The 20,171-nt window shown below is 33.7% G+C and overlaps 2 protein-coding genes across 6 annotated transcripts; both read left to right on the forward strand.

Annotated features, from left to right (window-relative positions):
- Positions 1–3,402: 3,402 nt before the first annotated feature.
- On the forward strand, positions 3,403–15,217 carry LOC141684193 (CSC1-like protein At4g02900). 4 transcript variants are annotated; one of them, XM_074489035.1, is made up of 12 exons: positions 3,403–3,622; positions 4,419–4,769; positions 4,945–5,094; positions 5,821–5,956; positions 7,311–7,412; positions 7,658–7,777; positions 7,910–7,990; positions 9,866–10,206; positions 11,030–11,275; positions 13,026–13,350; positions 13,826–14,059; positions 14,802–15,217. In XM_074489035.1, exons 2-12 carry the CDS (start codon positions 4,459–4,461, stop codon positions 15,024–15,026), a joined length of 2,271 nt encoding a protein of 756 aa, XP_074345136.1. In that variant the 5' UTR covers positions 3,403–3,622; positions 4,419–4,458; the 3' UTR covers positions 15,027–15,217. The 4 variants fall into 4 exon arrangements, with proteins under 4 accessions (XP_074345136.1, XP_074345135.1, XP_074345138.1 ...); XM_074489034.1 differs by having other exon boundaries at positions 4,434–4,769; XM_074489036.1 differs by lacking the exon at positions 3,403–3,622 and adding an exon at positions 3,701–4,070 and having other exon boundaries at positions 4,434–4,769.
- An 881-nt stretch (positions 15,218–16,098) lies between these two features.
- LOC141683155 (isoamylase 2, chloroplastic) lies at positions 16,099–19,763 on the forward strand. Of its 2 annotated transcripts, none has more exons than XM_074487842.1 (2): positions 16,099–16,345; positions 16,723–19,763. In XM_074487842.1, exon 2 carries the CDS (start codon positions 16,816–16,818, stop codon positions 19,399–19,401), a length of 2,586 nt encoding a protein of 861 aa, XP_074343943.1. In that variant the 5' UTR covers positions 16,099–16,345; positions 16,723–16,815; the 3' UTR covers positions 19,402–19,763. The 2 variants fall into 2 exon arrangements, with proteins under 2 accessions (XP_074343943.1, XP_074343944.1); XM_074487843.1 differs by having other exon boundaries at positions 16,733–19,763.
- The last annotated feature ends 408 nt before the right edge of the window (positions 19,764–20,171 follow it).

Genomic DNA, 20,171 nt, shown 5'->3' on the forward strand with positions numbered 1-20,171 from the left:
TCAACACCTTTTCTCTGAGTCATAATCATGACTTGATCTTCTTCCGAAGTTTATCCTTTAGCTTGAAACTGTTTACAGAAAAATCCTCCAGTATAATCTACTAAACATTTTTACAGACTCAAGAAATACAATTACAGAATACAAATATTGATCATCATACAATTTAATTTTAGGACTGTGAATATGATTTAGTTTTGTTATTATACAGACATGTCTTGCACAACAAAAAAAATACTTCGTTAATTGCAAACGCTGATCTTTATGTTGTAAATTTCACTAACAAATATTGCAACATAGAGGCAAATATATATAAAATTTAGCAAGTTCAGGCCAAGACCACAGTTAACAAAACAAAGCATGCATGTAAACAAAATTAGTAACTGAAATAACGAAGAGAAAAACGAAGATGTACCCGAAATCATAGCTTTCAAACATTTCTAAAAATAATGGTGCACAGATACAAAACGCCAAGAAAATACTATCACAGCTGAGTCACCAGGCCTTGCTCGAAGCCCTGGTTGTTCTTGAAGAGAATATTGCCCCTACCTGCTGCGTTTGGGATGCGTGCAATATCTCCACCAGGATAAAATAGCTCGGAGTTTGTGTTAACAGCAACAACAAAACCTCCACCTCGACTTGCACCTCAGTCGCCGAAAAACTAAACTAACAGCACCTCGAACTTGTGTTTTTGGGAGAGAAATGCAGAGAGGAAGAAGAGAAGGGAATGTTGTGTGGTGTAAATATTACATTCACTTTAACCTCTATTTATAGGAGAGGAAAAGTGAAACTGCCCACACAATTAATATATGAATTAAACTGCTCCATTAATAAATAAAATCAAAACTGATCAGATTTTGAATTTAAAATATTTGTAACAGTTTTTTCACTTAACATCCTCATTATTATCAGATTTATATTTTAATTCAATATATCGGTTACAGATCAAATTATATATGCATGTCCAGGTTCATTAAATTAGACCAAGCCCACAAAGTGACTTAGCCCAATTCAGTATTGAACCTAGCCCAACAATTATAATAATAATAATAATCCAGTCGCTGATAAATAAATTTGAATTAGAATATTAATTCTCAAATAAATAAAATCCTCGCTCAGGCCGCCTCGCGTACGCCGAGATATTCGCCCTTCGACCCGACCTGGTGCATGGCGCGGCGGCGGCGCGCGTGTGTGCGCGTGAAGCACACAACAACACAATGGTCCATCACACACATTAGTAGTTGTATACTACTCATGTGTGTGATACCATATAAAGCACACAACCCCTCTTTATTTATTTCAACGTGGGACAAACATTCTCAAAATTTCAAGTTTTTCCAAACTACTTTCAACTCTCATTTCGTATGAATTTCATTAAGAAAATTCTTAAAATCATACATGAAAATTTAGGTTCAAATATCATTGAACAATTTTCAATCATTAAATTTTAGGATTAATATCAAGAACATAATTAAATTAAGTTCTAAATTCCTAATTTTCTAACAGTTTATCCTCCTGTGTACATATATTAGTCATCGGTAACCCGTTAATCTCACAACTTTTGTTTTCCAATATTCATGTATATCTCGTCATATTATCATGCTGCTGAGTTTGGAGAAATTGGGTATATCTCATTTATTTAGGTATCCTAATTGTTAAAATTAATCATTTTTTTTCAAAAATTGTTAATTTTTATTTTTATTGAAAAATAGTTACTTTTAACATTTTTTTTTCGAATTAGGGGGCAGCTGATTGCATAGTTGGTAAAATTTAGTTGGTAAAATTTAATCATAGCCCTAACATTAGGCGACATATCACAAATTTTTAGCGGTCACAATTTGAAGATGCTTTGGTAATTGTTGTAGGGACATTTTTATTTTTTAGTTGTCAACTTTAGAATGTTTTACTAATATATTTTTATTTCTACTTTAGACGAGCTGTTCGTCTGACTTTTGAGTTTGAAAAGGAAGGCAACCTTATTTTAGCGACTTATAGAATCATACAACGTTTATTTATATAAAAAAAACATGTTAAACTAACACTTACTCAAATAAACATGTGATAATATTGCCGAAATTAGATTCAAGATTATAATTCAACAAGTAAATAAGCCCTCTTTGATATATTAGTTAAAAATAATTATTTTGATTAGTTTACTGGGTTAGCGGTTTTAATTAGCTCATTAAATTTAACTGTTTCAAATAAAATTATTTGATAAATAAATATTTTAATTATATTTTTTACATTATTTACTTCAAAAATTCCTCCATATAATTTTATCAAAATTAGCTTATCGAGACAAAAGAATTATTTAAAAAACAAATTAACAAAAACTAATATTAAAAATTACAAATCTCTAATTTCATTTAAAATATATTTCTTGGCCAACAAGTTACTATCTTCCTAACATGGCGTCCTAATTTGTAAATGACCAAATGACTCTTTTGTATAAGTTGTTCCGACGAAAAATGGCACTTAGAAGTTGAAGGATCAGCTGACCTTCATCATGTGCCACATTCGAAGAAGCATATAACCGATGACCGACCTTTTTAGATCCACACTTGCAAGAACCTAGCAAGCATTATGGGGGCACATGATAGCGGGGTCTTTACCCTTTAGCATTTTTCTATTATATATTCAAAAATATTTTATACACAAAAATAAAATCAATTATTTGATGCCATTTGCCAATTTTTAATATTCATCCCCAAGATATAACATTACCTTTAAATAATCATATTAAAGACATTATCTGATCATGATAAAATATCTCAAATTATTAAAAATTTATCTCTTTTTATCCATGAATTTTGTCGGTACAAATAATTGATCGTAAGATATTCTCAATAAACTTAGAAGTTAAAGAGTAGTCTTCCAATCATTGGAGTATAAATAAGTCTAATTAGTTAATAGAAGCATTAATCTAACTTATCAAAATTCCATTATGATTAGTTTAGAAAAATCGGGATGTATTAAATTAAGGGAAACTACTTTTTGTACAGATTTTTGTACAAAATTTTGTACACTGTGATAATATATGGTGGGTTTGTTTCAATTGGAATGAACCCTGTATTTATATCAATAAACTCAATTAAAATATCCCATATTAATTATCATATTATTCTGTACAATTTTTTTGTACAAAATTATGTACCCGTAGAACAACTCTAAATTAATTTAGAAGTTAAAGAGTATTAATAATTATCAGCTAAATTTGTTATCCAATGATGGATTTGTTAATAAAATTTTGGCAATAAAAGAAGTGTTGTTAATTAGTCGGCCAAGGGTAAATCAGGAAACTTAACATTTAAAAAAAAGTGCCCCCACACGTTATGCACACACAAAACTACATTACTTAAAATGTAATATAACAAACGAAAGCGATACATACAATATACAAACTAAACACAAGCACAACAACATATGCATACACATATTTATTCGTGCATCCGAACACAGGTTCCCGAACATGTTCACGATTTTCGAGGAATCCCTATTATCATCTCCCCCTCAACCCAAACCCTAACATCCCTCACTTTCACATTCAAACTACGTCGTTTATCTGCATTGTCCATTTATAATTTGTGTAGCGTTTTTTCATGCTCTCGTTAACGACAAGTTATTGGTATTATTTTGGAAATATTATGTGTTTGTTGATGAAAAGTTAAGATAATATTATTTGAATCGTAAACTATTAGTTAAATGTAGCTCATGCATTTTTTGTTTTGCTCTTTCATTTTTGCACTTATTTTTATGAGTGTTTAAAGCTGTGTGTGTGTGTGTTTATATATGTTTTGTGTATATGTGTGTGTGTTGTGTGTGTGTGTTTATCATGTTAGTGAATGAGGAGATATGAGGTCCACTAGTTTTAGGTCCATTATTACTAGGCCACCTTGAATGTGTGTGTTGTTAATTGTTAATGTTTAAGTAATCTTTTATTAGGATTAATTGAGCTTACTTTCGAGTGATTTGATTGGTAATCAGTAATTTGGTAATTAGAAGGAAATTTGTTGAGGAATTTGGTATGTTTGGTATCAATTTTTCTGGATGACAGCCATTCGTGATTTGTTCAGGTTAATGTTGTGTAGAGAGTTTTTCTATGGAATTCCGTACTAAATTACGTTAAATGAAACAAAGTTTTTGATTTTTAGGTAAGAAATTGGGATAATATATATGTGTGGCAGGTTGTGTAGATCATAGCCGAGAGTTTATGAGATGTGTTCTAGTCTAGTCAGAGCTAACCATACCTATCTATATATTTATTGATGCAAATTTGCATTTCCTATATCATTGTGAGGTCACTGTGTCATGATAGTAAATTGCAAAGTAGACATTCTGAGGAATTATATGGATGTATTAGAGCTCATTTGAAGAATTATTACTATTGTATTTTAACTGCAGCGCATCTTACATACTTTTAGTTTAATGTGATTCAGGTGATTATAATATATAAGGGAAGAAATGGCTAGTCTGCAAGATATTGGTGTTGCAGCTGGAATTAATAGTCTCTCTGCACTTGTATTTCTTTTGGCATATTCCATATTAAGGCTTCAACCGATCAACGATAGAATTTACTTTCCAAAATGGTACTTGAAGGGTATAAGGGCAAACCCAGTAAGTTCAGGAACAGTGAGGAAAGTTGTCAACTTAGATCCCAGAATGTACCTGAGGTTCTGGAACTGGATGCCTGCTGCCTTACGAATGCCTGAACCAGAGCTTATAGATCATGCTGGTCTTGATTCTGCTGTATATATTCGGATTTACCTTCTTGGGTGAGTTAATGTTTCCACTTCCATTTATATTAATTTTTGGACTGCAATGGATTGTGTTCTATTATTTGGATTAGCATTATGTTTTCTTGGCAGTTTTTAAAAAGCATAGACTGCAGAAAAAAGTGTATAACCAATGTTTAAAAAATAATTAATGTAACCATTTTTTTTCATGCAGTTTGAAAATCTTTGTTCCCATAACTGCACTTGCTTTTGTGGTTTTGGTGCCTGTAAATTGGACTAACGACACTTTGGCGAAACTCAAAGATGTAACATTCAATGATATTGACAAGCTTTCAATATCGAATGTTCCCCCCAGATCGTCGAGGTGAGATTTACTTGTAATATGTGTTGAACTATAGTACATAACATTAACATTATGTAGTAACGATGATTTCTGTACCAAATATTTTGCCATATCTTGCTTAATTATTATTATCAGATCCTTTTTCCGTTTTTCTTATTATAAAGAAAGCACTGTCCTGGAACATGAGGTGGTCTTAGAACTAAATTTCATCTTACTAATTTTTTCATCTCGCCTTTAGAATATGGTTTCATGGAACATGTTATGCATATAAATATTATTAGTAGGTGTTTTGATTTTGCATATTGGTTTAATATATTGTAATGCAACAGATGTGCAGAGGCTCCTGATCCATCTTATGTGTGCAATAAAGTTTTAACTGATATTTAGGTTCTCTCAGGTCAAAAGTAAAGACAAAATTAAAAAACCTGAGATCCTTGCATAATTGTATATAGATTAGTTTTAGGGTCAAACAGGAGACCAGATTATTTTATTTGATTATAATTCTCATTTTCGATTCGCAAAGTGACTTTTTCAGTTGGACCCGTTAAAGACGATGTACTCGTATATGGTAATCCCACCCTCAATTTTTGTCTTCTTTCACGGTGACTACCATAGAAAATGATTATATGTGTAATTTGCTTAAAAAAAATATCTTAAACCACTTGATGATTGGGAATTTACTTTGGCACCGGTACTTCACCCTCTGTGGACAAGTGTTTCTATGTGGTAACTTTCACTGGTCAACAGGTTTTGGGTTCATATAGGAATGGCATATATCTTCTCTTTCTGGACATGGTATAAACTTTACAAGGAATACCAGATCGTAGCAACTATGAGGTTGCAATTTCTAGCCTCTGAAAGTCGCCGTCCAGATCAATATACAGTAAGTTTGTTGGCTTTTGTATTAGATTTAGCTTGCATGTTTTTCTGTGAATGTGACTTTATCAGTCTATAATTTCGGCTTCTTGTTTGTATTTGGGCACATGCTCAGATGTATCTTCTTCAGAAACTGTAACAAGGGTATGTATGATGTGGTTGAAGTCATTAAATTCCAAAAGGATATGCTTTTTACTCATTTAACACTAACATGTAATAGGAAGTACCTGATATAGAAAGTGCAGGTTTGAACTGCTATAGTGCTACGTGGATACATAAAGTGTTCTACTACAGAGAGAGGAGGTCAAATACACCTAATAATGTATAGGAATGTGGATTTGCGAGTATAAAATACACCAGTATTTGACGTAATACACACGTTGATGCATATTTGACTATGACGTAATATACACATTGATGCATATTTGACAATGTCTGCATCAAAAAAAATATTTTACACTTGACTTGCTAAAACAGGTACTAAGGCCACTGAGCAGAACATATTCTTGTAGACACGGGAATCAAAAAAGAATCAAGGGATCTTGATTATGTGATTCACTAAAAGCCAAATACAGAAGAAAGTATAGTGATGTACTCATGATAGATATTGTTGTATGAACTGTTCGAAATCTAAGAGTTAAGTGAATAATATTTTTATGGATTCTGTGTTAAGCCACGGAGGCCGCTTCCTCAAGCCATTTTGTGTCTATGCCAAGTTATTTTATCACACCATCCCTGTATAAAAATATCCCAGAGTATGCTGTTCTTTCACACAGATTCTTGCACGAAGAAGACCACTCAATAAACACTCTTTACTGCTTGAAATTATATTGATTATATTTGTGGAAGAGTATGTGTACGTAAGAGCGCGGGATGACTTTATGTTGTACTGGGCAATAAAGAAAAAATCCGGACATTTAAAGGTGCGAGGGCTGAAGTTTTTTGTGGAGAAGGGAAAGTGACTATGACTTGAGAGAGAGGGAGAGTTGGTTGTTTTCTCATTTTTTTTACACTTATATATCCATGTGAATGTCTTTATATGTTTATATACTTCTTGAGTTTGTATTTTATGTAAGAGGTACTGCCATTAGTAGGAAAAGAACCTGGACATCTTTTATTTTTTGCAATGAAACAATTGATTTCTATATTAGCTGCTGTGATTACCAAAAAAATATGATTTTCAGTATATACTTAACAAACAAACTAAAATAAATCAATTCAAAAGTCTGGTGTTTCTTCTGTGAAATGATATGCCATGACTGCTAATGAAATTGGTATTATGAGTTTACGAAAAACGAAATATGACACTCTAATTCCCAAAATTTGCCTGGATGTCTAATCAGTTTTAACTCCTGTTGCAGGTCCTTGTGAAAAATGTCCCTGTGGATCCTGATGAATCAGTTAGCGAGCATGTTGATCACTTCTTTTGCGTTAATCATTCTGATCATTATCTTACTCACCAGGTCAGCATATCTGTTATTATATTGAAATTAGTACCTCTTACAAATGATGGAGATATTTTATGCATAGCTAGGGTTACTACTTGCGAGTTTGGGAAGATTCAACTAATGGGGTTTTCTATTTGTTATTTAATAGTCATAGAAATAATTTTGAAATTTAATTTTCTATGTGTTGGCTAAAAGTTTAAGTTATATAATTATTAATTTCCTTAGAATTTATGTAAAATAACTTTGTTCTAAACTGTCAGGTAGTATACAACGCAAACCGCCTTGCTACTTTGGTTGAAAATAAGAAGAGTTTGCATAATTGGCTTACTTATTACCAGAACAAATATGAGAGAAATCCTTCAAAAAAGCCAGCTGTCAAGGTACCAGCTCAACTTGTTCTTCTCTCAAAGGATTATTAACATTTTATTGCTGTATTGCAGTTTGTAACTTAATTACCGAAATTTCTTTTCAATAATCGATGGCAAGAACTCAGACCATGTTCATGTGTATAGACAGGTTTTTGGGGTCTTTGGGGACAGAGAGTGGATGCAATTGCCTACTATACAGCTGAAATAGATAAGCTGAGCGAAGAGGTAAGTTAACATATGCATACAATCTTTTGTTTCTTGACATATTATTATATATTTGATATTGCCATGAAGAACTTGCATACATGTTTCATTTTCAGTTATAGAAATTAGTAGTCTTATGGGGGTAGGCCAGGGAGCAGAGAAAAGAAATCTGGAGAATGACGTAATAAGGGTTAGAGTACATAAATTTGAAAACAAATTTTAAGCAAGAATTAGTTTTGTTTATATTGTTCATTTCTAGATACAACAATCATTAGCCTACAGCCTCATCTATTAACAATTAAAGGCTGGCAGTAGCACAAATTTTAAATACAAAACCAAGCACAAATGACAAAAGAACACACTTATCACTAACCAACATCCCTAACAAGCAATACTTGTGATAATATGAATCAATTATAAAGAGATTTTACAGTACATTGGATTAACAGTTGATTAGAGTATTTGAATTGGAAGGGAACAGCCTTTGATTTTTTAAAATCTTCTATAATAAGTGAAACAGATGGATTCCCATGTTTTTCTGCTTGCTAAGTCTGTTCATGGTTTTCAGGGCTCCTAGAATTCATCTTCCCAGTACTTCTATTAGGGATTAACTTTTCGGTTTGTCTAGTGTGTGCCCATGTGCACATGCTAAGAAAGTGTGATTGATGAGTTATAAAAATTTTATTGGTGAAGATTTTTGTGCATGCAAAGGGGTCCATCATTATTAATGAGCTCTCCACCAATATTTTGTGGACAGCTCATCAAGCACTAACTCTTAGCACTAGAAAAATCCTTAACTTTTTTATCTTTCAGTTTGTTAAAGTTGGGCCATGACATATATAGGGAACCCTTGTCTAGATAGAATTAATAGCTCTATTAGAAGTAATTATGTAATGCTCCTAATATTGTGTTCGTACTAGGATATACTTTAGAGTCAATTAACTATATAATTGTATATTTCTTTTTGTTATAGAAACAGAAAAACGTGGAAAGGCTGAATAGGAAATTTAATATTAAATAACATGTGAAGCACTAAGGAGAGGGGGCAATGGATCTTTGGCATCAGTTTGTCTTGATTTTCCATTTCTCTCTTATTCTGATGGTTGCACTATTCAATCAACAATGTTAGTATTATATGGGATATGGATGATACTTTGGTTACTCACCCCGATCTAACTTTGTGTTCTGCTGATATGTAAGGTTATAATGCTTATAATGTATGTTTTGTTACCTGGTATCACACAGTGTTCGTTGTCAAGTGACAGAGTTTCCTTTCCCACCGCTCAACTGGGTGGGCTTATTCATCTTCCCTCTGACCCAGCATAAATGCACCTCACAAGTTTATCTCACTTCATCTAGAGATCATCTGACCAGCCCTTATATTATATCATATGCAAGAAAGCTACAGACGTAGAAACGTACAAGATGAATTAAACAGTAATTTTAGACATTCTATTGCAGTAACAATTTTAAACCTTCTTGATACAGATATGTATTTGGGTTTATGTAAACCTTATCAACTTGTTTTAAAAAATATATTTATTTCTTAAATTATCTACTTAAATATACAAGGTCAGTAGTCTTAATAATTAGTTGTGCAAATTACAGTAATATCTTAGGGTGTGGAGCAAAATATTATATTGAGATATTATGAGCTGAATTAACTGCTCTTATGTAAGAAGCTCTATGCCTAAATTCATCTGATCATGGATCATGTATTTTTCCATATTTTATTATGCACATGTGAACCTGCTAAACCGCGTCACAAGAAGAAATAAATGATTTTTTATACCCTGTTTTGGTTGTCTTAAATGACCAGTCTCAAGTCTTTGAACAGCACAATCAATTTGAGCAGGGCTTGTGTCCTTGACCCTGATTGACACTTTCTGTTTTCAGGAAGTTGCGGAAAGAGAAAAGGTTATAAGTGACCCTAAAGCAGTGATTCCTGCTGCATTTGTTTCATTTAAGTCGAGATGGGGAGCGGCTGTTTGTGCTCAAACCCAGCAATCACGTAATCCTACCACGTGGTTGACTGAATGGGCTCCTGAGCCACGTGATGTGTATTGGAGAAACTTAGCCATACCATATGTTGAACTCAGTGTCCGAAGGTTGCTCATGGCTGTTGCTCTTTTTTTTCTTGTGTTTTTCTTTATGCTACCTATAGCAATTGTTCAGTCTTTTGCCAACATAGAGGGTATCGAGAAGGTCCTTCCTTTCTTGAAGCCAGTAATAGAAGCGTAAGTTATTTTTCTTGTCGGAATTAATTAATTTTATCTAGGGTAAAGTGATGTCCATTTTCTTTATAGTATTATGTAGTTGCAGAACTTTAATACTGAAATATTGAATCAATGAGTTATGAGAAAAATATAAATTGTTCATGTCAAATGCTGACAGATTTACCTGTTCACACATAGGTTTTGGTATGCACAACACTATTTAAAAATAAAATAGTTTAAAATTGATATTGGAATGTGCTTAAAAAGAGTGGTTTTTACTATATATAGAATTTTGCTAGCGAGATATGGTGGTAAATGACATCACATCATTACTACAGATTAAACTGATAAATAAAATATCGAAATATGAGTTTTGTACTGAAGTACACTGTTTACTCCTTACAATCATCTTAGATGGTTAACATCAGTGGCTTCTGTCGTGAATAGGTACAACTGTCTAGTGTGTGAATAAGTACAGTATAGTTGTCTGGGTAAAATATATTATATATCTATTTGAGATATAAATTTGACATATTTTATTTGCCAAATATTAAATTTTATGCAATGATCACCAGAATTTCACGACACACTTGAAGAACAATGTTTATATTAGTGTCATAGGGAAAATACCTCACATGTCTGTGTTTTAAATTTAAATGACATAACCTGATAGGAGCTCCCTTGAATGAAGTATCACATGTCTAGGGTATCTACATTGCAAATAAATGCAAAAATTAGTGCTTCCTCATTTCCACAATCTTATGTTTAATTTATTTGTATTACCCTTTCCTGACAATATATTGAGGTGCTTATTACGTTTCTGTTATGATATTTTCTTTCGCAGAAATACCATCAAGTCTTTCATACAAGGGTTTCTTCCAGGCATCGCACTAAAGATATTTCTCATTATTCTTCCAACAATACTCATGATTATGTCCAAAATAGAAGGATATACATCTCTTTCATCTTTAGAGAGAATGTCAGCTTCCAAATATCATAAGTTCATACTAGTCAATGTCTTTCTTGGAAGCATTGTTACAGGAACTGCATTACAACAGCTCCACCAGTTTTTGCATCAGGCTCCAGCAGAGTATGTATCCTTGTGTAATGCTTTAACACTCGCGTTTCTTGTTTGATTCTTATAAATAATGTCTCTACTATTTTGCTTGACAATTCTTTTGGATGTCTATGGAATAAGTTGAGCTCAATTATGAACATATATTTAAGTGAGAATAGAAGGTTCAGCATTTGCTGTTATTTTGGTGTTTACATTTTCTTGTTAATAAACACCTCTTCCCACGTTGGTAGTATTGTTGTGCACTTTATTTTGGTAATTCCACTGCTTTGGTACTTGGTTCTTGGGCAACAACCACTGAGTAAGGCTGACTATTTAGTGCATCACATTGGTTTTGCTGGGTAAAGGGTGTCAAATTCAGGCTAAGTTTGGGTTAAAAATCTTTCCCTTGTGAGATAGTGGAGCTCCTTGGCTAAATAAATTTCTTTTCAGGAGATGTTTAGACCCAATTGTGTATAGATTATCTGGATTCGGGGCTCAAAGTTAACTGTTCATTGTACGATAAACTGTTGTTTCAGAATTTTTACCAGGTTCAGAATATTTCTTAATCAGTTTTTGCAAAATAAATAAATAAGTACTCCCATAGTTTGAGAAATGGAAGCTAAAGCTAAGGTTACACTGTTTAATGCACAACTTCCTATGAATTTTACTGAATCGTGACAAGTAACAAAGTGAAACGAGTTCCAGACAAGTAACCACTGTGTGAAATTTATAATTAATCCCCATAAATGGATCAGAAAGGAGAAATTGATAAAGAACAGTCCATCAGATTATTTTAAAGGGATTAGACATGATTGGATGAGTGAAAATTGTTTATATTGGGGATTATAGTCCTTGCCACAGCTTAAGTCCCTCAATAGAATCTATCTTTTGTTTGCTCACTCAGGTCAATAGGATATATCTATACCCATAATCTCTAGGGTTCATCATTGCCAAGTAGGAAATAGTTAAATCCTTTTCGAGGTGCTGGCTAACATAAACAAGTATGTTATAATGTCATTTTAACTAAGCTTATAATTATATAATATCATTTGCTCCTCATTGATTAACCATGTCTGACTTTTGGCATACTCCACATGTTTTTTGTTTGAGCTGAATGATCTTAAATTTTGCAACACTCTGAAAGCACACTATTTTGACCTTTGACCTCTATGATCAAGATGAAATAACAACATCAATGGACATGACTGGATGGAAGAACATATCATGAATTCCTCTACTTAAAATCTTATGTACCCTTATAACAGTGGAACTTCATTACCTTTCGAAGTGGTCCTGCTAATAGACTTGTATTATTGGTATGATGTGAAACTTGTTCTTTTGATTTCATAATGTCATAATATTTAACTTAAATGTTAAACTTATATTCTGCCTGGTGTATCCCAAATTTCAGTATTGGACTTTAAGATATTACAATTACAAGAAAGCGGAGTATGTAATGGTGCAGAAATGAGGCAATTAGAAAAAAATCCCGATTAAAAACTCATATGATGTTATGTTGCTGCAATTAAGATATAAGCTTACTTATAGATTATAATTATACTTGATGTACTTTTTGTTCTGAGTTAGATATTTTGACCCCTGTTTCAAAATTCATTGGGCCTGTCAGTTAATATCAAATCTGTACAGTGACCCATTTGTGCCTCTTTTAGTATGTGTTCAAAATCATCAGGTTATCTTATAAAAAGATCTGCCTTTTTGTCTAGTGAGAATTTCACGAGTCATAGAGAGAATATTGAACCACAAAATTGTGCCCTCCTTGCAGGATACCAAAAACCATTGGCGTGTCCATACCAATGAAAGCCACTTTCTTTATATCCTATGTAATGGTCGATGGTTGGTCTGGAATTGCTGCGGAGATCCTCAGATTGGTCCCCTTTGTTATTTTCCATTTAAAAAATACATTTCTGGTGAAGACAGAAAAGGACAGGGAAGAAGCGATGGATCCTGGTTCATTGGCTTTTTCTATAACAGAACCTCGCCTTCAGTTATATTTTCTGTTGGGACTTGTGTACGCACCAGTCTCTCCTATACTTCTTCCCTTCATTATTGTTTTCTTTGCCTTCGCCTATGTGGTTTTTCGCCATCAGGTATGTTTGCTTTTTAATTGCCATATGTTAGCATTTGGATGGATGCACATGCTTTAATAGAAAACGATGATGGATCTATAGCATTTTATGTACATGAATGGATGAATTTTATTTTTTTTGCTTAGCAAGTTCTTTTATTTTTTTTGCTAAGCAAGTTCTTTACTCTTCTTATTGTAATTATCCAGATAAAGGGAGTGTGTTCTAGGGGAAAAAATAATCAGGAAATTTAATCTGAAAAAAATCTTGATCAGGAAATGATCATAGTTAAGGGGTGTAACTTGTGACAGGACTACTTTGTTAGCTGCGATTACATATTTAAATTTGGAACCTAGTTAATTAGCTAATTAGATATGTTAGATGACTATGGATCTTATAGATGTCTTACATTTCTATGCATACATGGTTCCAAGTCTCTTACGTTATGTTTCTATATTTTTGGTTGTACCCAGCTAATTGATATGTTTTTCACTTCAAGATAATCAATGTTTACGATCAAAAATACGAGAGTGGCGCCTCATTTTGGCCAGATGTGCACCGTCGCATATTAATTGGTCAGGTTATATCTCAACTTTTGCTTCTGGGATTATTGAGCACAAAGGAGGCAGCCAGAACAACGCCTTTCTTAATTGCCCTCCCTCTTTTAACAATTTGGTTTCATCTATTTTGCAAGGGCCGTTTCGAATCAGCATTCTTAAAACTTCCATTACAGGTAAGTTCAGGTTATATGTACAAGTTATAATAGCTTATCATAGAAATTAATAGCTAATTCTAGCACTAATTTTGGCGTGATTATTTTCTGTTGGATACACTGCTGCCTAGTGTCACCACTATATACAAAATTTAATATAGAGAAGCATGGGAAGAGTTTCTACATAAAATGGCCTAGTAATCATAGCATGTGCATATGAAGATTATTACCATGTCCCAGATCCTGGGTTCGATCCTCGCTCACCCCGAGAATTTCTGAGAACAAATACTCATTTGTAAGGCTATAAGCCATATTTGTCAAAAAAAAAAAAACAAGTATATAGGTTATTCAGTTGTTAGTATATGTCAGTAGCCAAGTCAATATCAAGTGAATAGTCATGTTTAGACATGGTAGTCAATGCGAGTCTACTATCCTTATTAAAACTAATTTTAGACTTGGATCTGTTTCATTTTAAGTGTGTTAATATTATGATAGGAAAATCAAATATTTCCCCACCAACTTTTTCTCCAAGTATTTCTACTTCAATTTTCCCTTCAATCCTTGGCAAAAAAAAAAAAAAATTCCTTCAATCTACACAATGATTTTAGTTAGAAAAACTCAGCTCCTGACACATACACTTGTTTCCTATTCCTAGTTCCAGATTGTTTGGAACTGCAATACATTTTGAGGGTAACATTGATTGCATTCCATCTTGTTTGCGCTTGAGGTTTTAAGACTTGTTATGCTGTTTATCGAATTGCAGGATGCAGTGATTAAGGACACATTAGAGAGGGCCACGGAACCAGACCTGAACTTGCAAGTGTACCTTGAAGATGCATATATTCACCCAGTCTTCAAAGGTGGTGATTATCAAAGACCAGTTATAGACGAAGAGAGTGACCCAATTATCGTTGCAACCAAGAGAAATTCACGAATGGGAAGTAAAAATGGTTCTAGTCAAAGCAGTCAAAAACTATTTTTGAGATGATGATATATGAGGACAAACAACGAATTACTCACCTTGTATACTTGCACAGTTGCACATACTCTAGATTATATGTATACGAAAAATGTATTGTCAAGATTAGGAAATAGAATAGGAGCTGAGATCATGCCTGGTGTGAACAATTTTTTGGGACTTTATAGTGATGTATGAGATGATTGTCTCATTTCTTTGTATCGTGATCTTAGGCACATAAGCAACCTTTTGCAATCACCAATTCTGCATAACACGTTGAGATAAAGTGAACTTAAGTGAAATTCAAATTAAATCAGCTGCAATTTATTATAATTCATGCATTATTAATACTTCTAAATCTTTAAAATCTGATTGTATAACCCACAGCTAAGTTCGCATGCTTTTTATGTAAGGGATTTTTAAATTCTCTAGTGAGACAATAGATTATCTTATTTACAAAGTGACTAATAGAAGTGATGAATTCTATTTACCACTTCATGAACTGTCATTTAATTAGAAAAGTACATTATTTTAATTTTCAAGTTACAAATAAAATCTGGAAACATGAAAATCAAAATCAAAATACTTATAAACATTCGGACAAAAAATGTTCTTCTTGAATGCTCATAGTATTGCTTCATTCGTATTCATAAATCTGACTCTGTTTGTCTCAAAATATAACCCAAAATATAAGTTCTTTTGACTTTTTAGGTGTTTATTAAGGTCAATAAAAATGATAGCTTCACAAATCATTTCTCAAATTTTTTTTTCCTAAATAAAAATATACATATTAAATTTTAATTCAAGAAAAAAAAATAAAAAATATGAAATTGTAACTTTTATACACATTAAAATAAACAAAAATCTGCAGTTCCTAATGGAATAGGTAACAAAGCCAGTAAAAAAAAATAAAGCGACTTGTATTTCGGGTTAATTTTTAAAATGAAATACTCCTCGTTTTCTCCAATTTTATTTCCTAATTGTGAAATGATCTTGGAAAATTAATAGCACAGCACCAAAAATAAATTTAACTTTTTTTTTAGAAAAAAAGAGAAAGGAGTCACAGTGACATTGCTTTGTGTGGCAACATAATAATTTAAACAAACAAAACATTATTAATGGTCATCTTTTAGCTAGAATAGATATGGGCCTTGTCTTGATTCCTGAGCTGCATAACATGCAATTCCCACAAACTACAAGTACTTCAGTTCTTGATTTCAGGACACTTTTATTTCTGCCTTGAAAAGTGTGAAAAATTCTTGAAATTTTATTACCCAGATAATTGAAGTTGGCTTCTTTGAGTCTCTCTCATTTCAACATTGCAGCTTCTCTCTATAAATCTTAATGATGTAAGTTCAAGTTTTAATCTTTTTGGTTTTCTTGATTTGGGTATTCTTTATTTTTAGGATCTATGTAATTTAAGTGTGAACTGTGCTTTACCCATCATTCATTTTACTATTATCTTTAAGAAAAATCAAAGCTTGATTGTGTATCTGTGTGTATATTCAAGTTCACTCAACTGGGTTGTAGTCAAATATAGTGTTGGTTGGCTTTAGTTTAATTACATTGTGATATTTGTGTAGTGTATGAGTCTCTTGTGTTGTTGTAATCATACTTGAATGATGTGTTGCTGCATAAAAATTTGAACTTTAAGCATAATTTACAAATATTAAGTATAATATTAATGTTTTGTTAGGCTAAAACATTGTAATTATTCTTATTTTAGACACTACCAGGTTGAAAATCAGATAGAGGAATCCTTTTGTTGCAGCAAGTTTTATGTCCATATACGTGGTTTTACCATCATTAACATCTATTGATGGCTACATTTCCGGTATCCTCTATTATAAGATCAAATGGCTTTAATGGTCGAGCCACTGATTCAAGTAATTTGGTTTTTGCTGGTGGCATCACCTCTAAGAGAATAGTGGCACAAAGTTTAGGAAGAAAGGATGGGCAAAGAAATTTAGTTTTTGGAGGAGTTGCAATGAGTGCGGAAACTAGGTCTTATCATGAACACAGGAAAAATGTGTTGATCACTTCACAATCTTTTGTTCTTCACACTCCAGATAAGGTCTGGAAATATCTATTTAGAACAGAAAGTGGTGATCTGGTGAAGGTGTGGATTGAAATGAAGAATAATAATTACAGTGTCTATGTCGAAGTTTCATCCCCGCAACTTTCAGAGAGCAATAGTGATCTGCTTATGGTTTGGGGAATGTATAGATCCGATTCATCATCTTTCATGCCTATGGATCATCGAAGTTCTGGTCTAATTTCTGCACAGAATACAACGGAGACCCCGCTGTTGTTGAAGTCTTCTGGGAAGATTGCTACTGAGCTAAATTTGGAAGCAAATTTGGCCCCCTTTTACCTCTCATTCACACTAAAATCGCGTTCAAGCGATGGCTCAAGCATTTCTGAAATTCGAAGCCACAGAGATACAAACTTTTGTGTGCCAGTTGGTTTCAGTTCAGGGTATCCAGCTCCTTTGGGTCTTTCCTTCTCTCCTGATGGTTCCATGAACTTCTCCTTATTTTCACGAAGCGCAAAAAGGGTTGTCTTGTGTTTGTTTGACAAGACAATTAATGCTAAGCCTGCTCTCGAGATCGATTTAGATCCCTATGTCAATCGAACAGGTGACATCTGGCATGCATCAATAAATAGTGCAATTCCTCTTGTAAGCTATGGTTATAGGTGTCAGGCTGGTACCAAGCGGGAAGGAGATAGTGTCCTTTTAGATCCATATGCTAAAATTGTTGGGAATAATAGTACCAGTTTGCTTCCACAGTATCTTGGACAACTGCAGAAGGAACCTAATTTTGATTGGACTGGTGACGTTCGCCCCTTCATACCTTTGGAGAAGCTTGTGGTTTATCGATTGAATGTTATGAGTTTCACTAAAGATCAATCAAGTGAGTTAGCTAATGACATTGCAGGTACTTTTGCTGGTATCTCTCAGAAGTTGCAGCATTTCAAAGATCTCGGCATCAATACAGTCTTATTAGAACCCATCTTGCCTTTTAATGATCAACAAGGACCCTATTTTCCCTATCATCTATTTTCTCCAGAAAATATATATGGACATTCGAAAAGTCCTACATCCACTATAATGTCATTGAAGGAAATGGTGAAGACATTACATGCCAATGGCATAGAGGTTTTCATGGAAGTTGTGTTTACACATATGGCTGATAATGAATCACTTAAAGATATTGATAACTCATCGTATCATTATGTAAAAGTGTATGATGGTATTCACAAAAATACTCTAAATTGTAATTTCCCTGTTGTCCAGCAGTTGATTTTGGATAGCCTTCGGCATTGGGTGATTGAGTTTCATATTGATGGCTTCTGTTTCATAAATGCCGCTTCATTATTGAGAGGGTGTAACGGTGAGACCCTCTTCCGCCCTCCTTTGGTCGAAGCGATTGCGTTTGATCCAATACTCTCAAATGTCAAAGTCATTGCAGATTGTTGGGATTCACATGATGCAGAGCCAAAGGCTGTACGATTTCCTCACTGGAAGAGATGGGCAGAAGTAAATACAAAATTTTGTGAGGATGTAAGAAAGTATCTGAGAGGTGAGAATCTTCTTAGTAACCTTGCAACTAGGCTTTGTGGGAGTGGAGATAACTTCTCGGCTGGTCGAGGCCCAGCGTTCTCTTTCAATTTTATTGCCAGAAATTCTGGACTCTCTCTTGTAGACTTGGTCAGTTTTAGTGCTAGTGAGTTGGCTTCGGAATTAAGTTGGAATTGTGGTGTAGAAGGTGCAACAACTAATCCTGCTATACTTGAAATACGACTAAGACAAGTTCGAAATTTTCTCTTCATATTGTTTGTTTCATTAGGAGTTCCTGTCCTAAATATGGGAGATGAATGCGGTCAATCTGCTGGTGGTTCTCCTGCATATGCAGACAGAAAACCTTTTAATTGGGATTCTCTAAAAACTGGCTTTGGCACTCAGACCACAGAGTTTATTTCATTCCTGAGTTCACTGAGAGTGCGGAGAAGTGACCTTCTACAGAAGAAGAACTTTTTAAAAGAAGAGAAGATTGAGTGGTGTGGGATTGATCTGAATCCTCCAAATTGGGAGGACCCAGAAAGCAAATTCCTAGGCATGACATTGAAGGTTTGTAACGAAGAAATCCAGCCAACCTCCTCTGCACCTTGTCTAAATGGTAACATGTTTATTGCTTTTAATGCTGGAGATCAGTCAGAGAGCATTCTTTTACCCCCAACCCCAATAAACATGGAATGGCGATGTTTGATTGATACAGCTCTGTCATACCCGGAATTTTTTTCCATGGATGGTGATCCAGTATTTGAGCAGGTGCCAGAATTAGTATACGACATGAAGTCTCACAGTTGCATTTTGTTTGAATCTAGACTCAAAAGTGGTTAGTCTCCAGTCTCTTCCAGCGATTCCCGTGTTGCCACTATGGCAGAGCAAATCGTGATCATATAAGCTGCATGTATCATCAGTTCAAGTTCTCAACACACAATGCAGCTTGATTGGAGATACATTATACAGAAGATGTCCTTCGGGGAAGATAGATATACATATTGCATACCATGTAACTATTAGATATCCAAGAGTATGATTCTTTGGTTCATTTCCTATGATTTAATTTTTGCAGAATGCTAATTGAAAAATAAAGTATGCATTGTGCAGATTTAGTTATTTACCAAATTTATGTATCGTATCGGCTCAGTTTATTGAGCATAATTCAAGTTAATGTCATAGAAGTCCCTTCTGTCAGTAAATGTTGCACCAAGGAAGCTATAAAGAGATTTTTACAAAGTAGGGAGTGATTTTCCCCAGCAGGCTAGCCATGGAAATGGCCATCTAAATAAATGTCCAACATCTAGATTACACTGGTGCATTCAGGTGAAAATTGTACACTGCTTTACTTTATATTTTTTATTTTTTCCTGAATTGTACACTGCTTTACTTTTTAGTTTTTATTTTTTCCTGAATAGTTAGGCTTATATGCTTACAAATTAAAATATCTCCTAGCAAATCCCGGGATAAGCAAGAGACGAGAAAGCCCGTGCTGCACTTGAACTGTACTCTGCTTTACTAAAATCAATGTAGATGTACATATATTTTAGGAACTTTGCCATTTGCTATTGTATTCAAAATCAACTTGGACTGTAATTGCGCTCAAGGTA

Source organism: Apium graveolens, chromosome 9 (genome assembly GCF_009905375.1).
Source record: "Apium graveolens cultivar Ventura chromosome 9, ASM990537v1, whole genome shotgun sequence".
NCBI classification, from domain to species: domain Eukaryota; kingdom Viridiplantae; phylum Streptophyta; class Magnoliopsida; order Apiales; family Apiaceae; genus Apium; species Apium graveolens.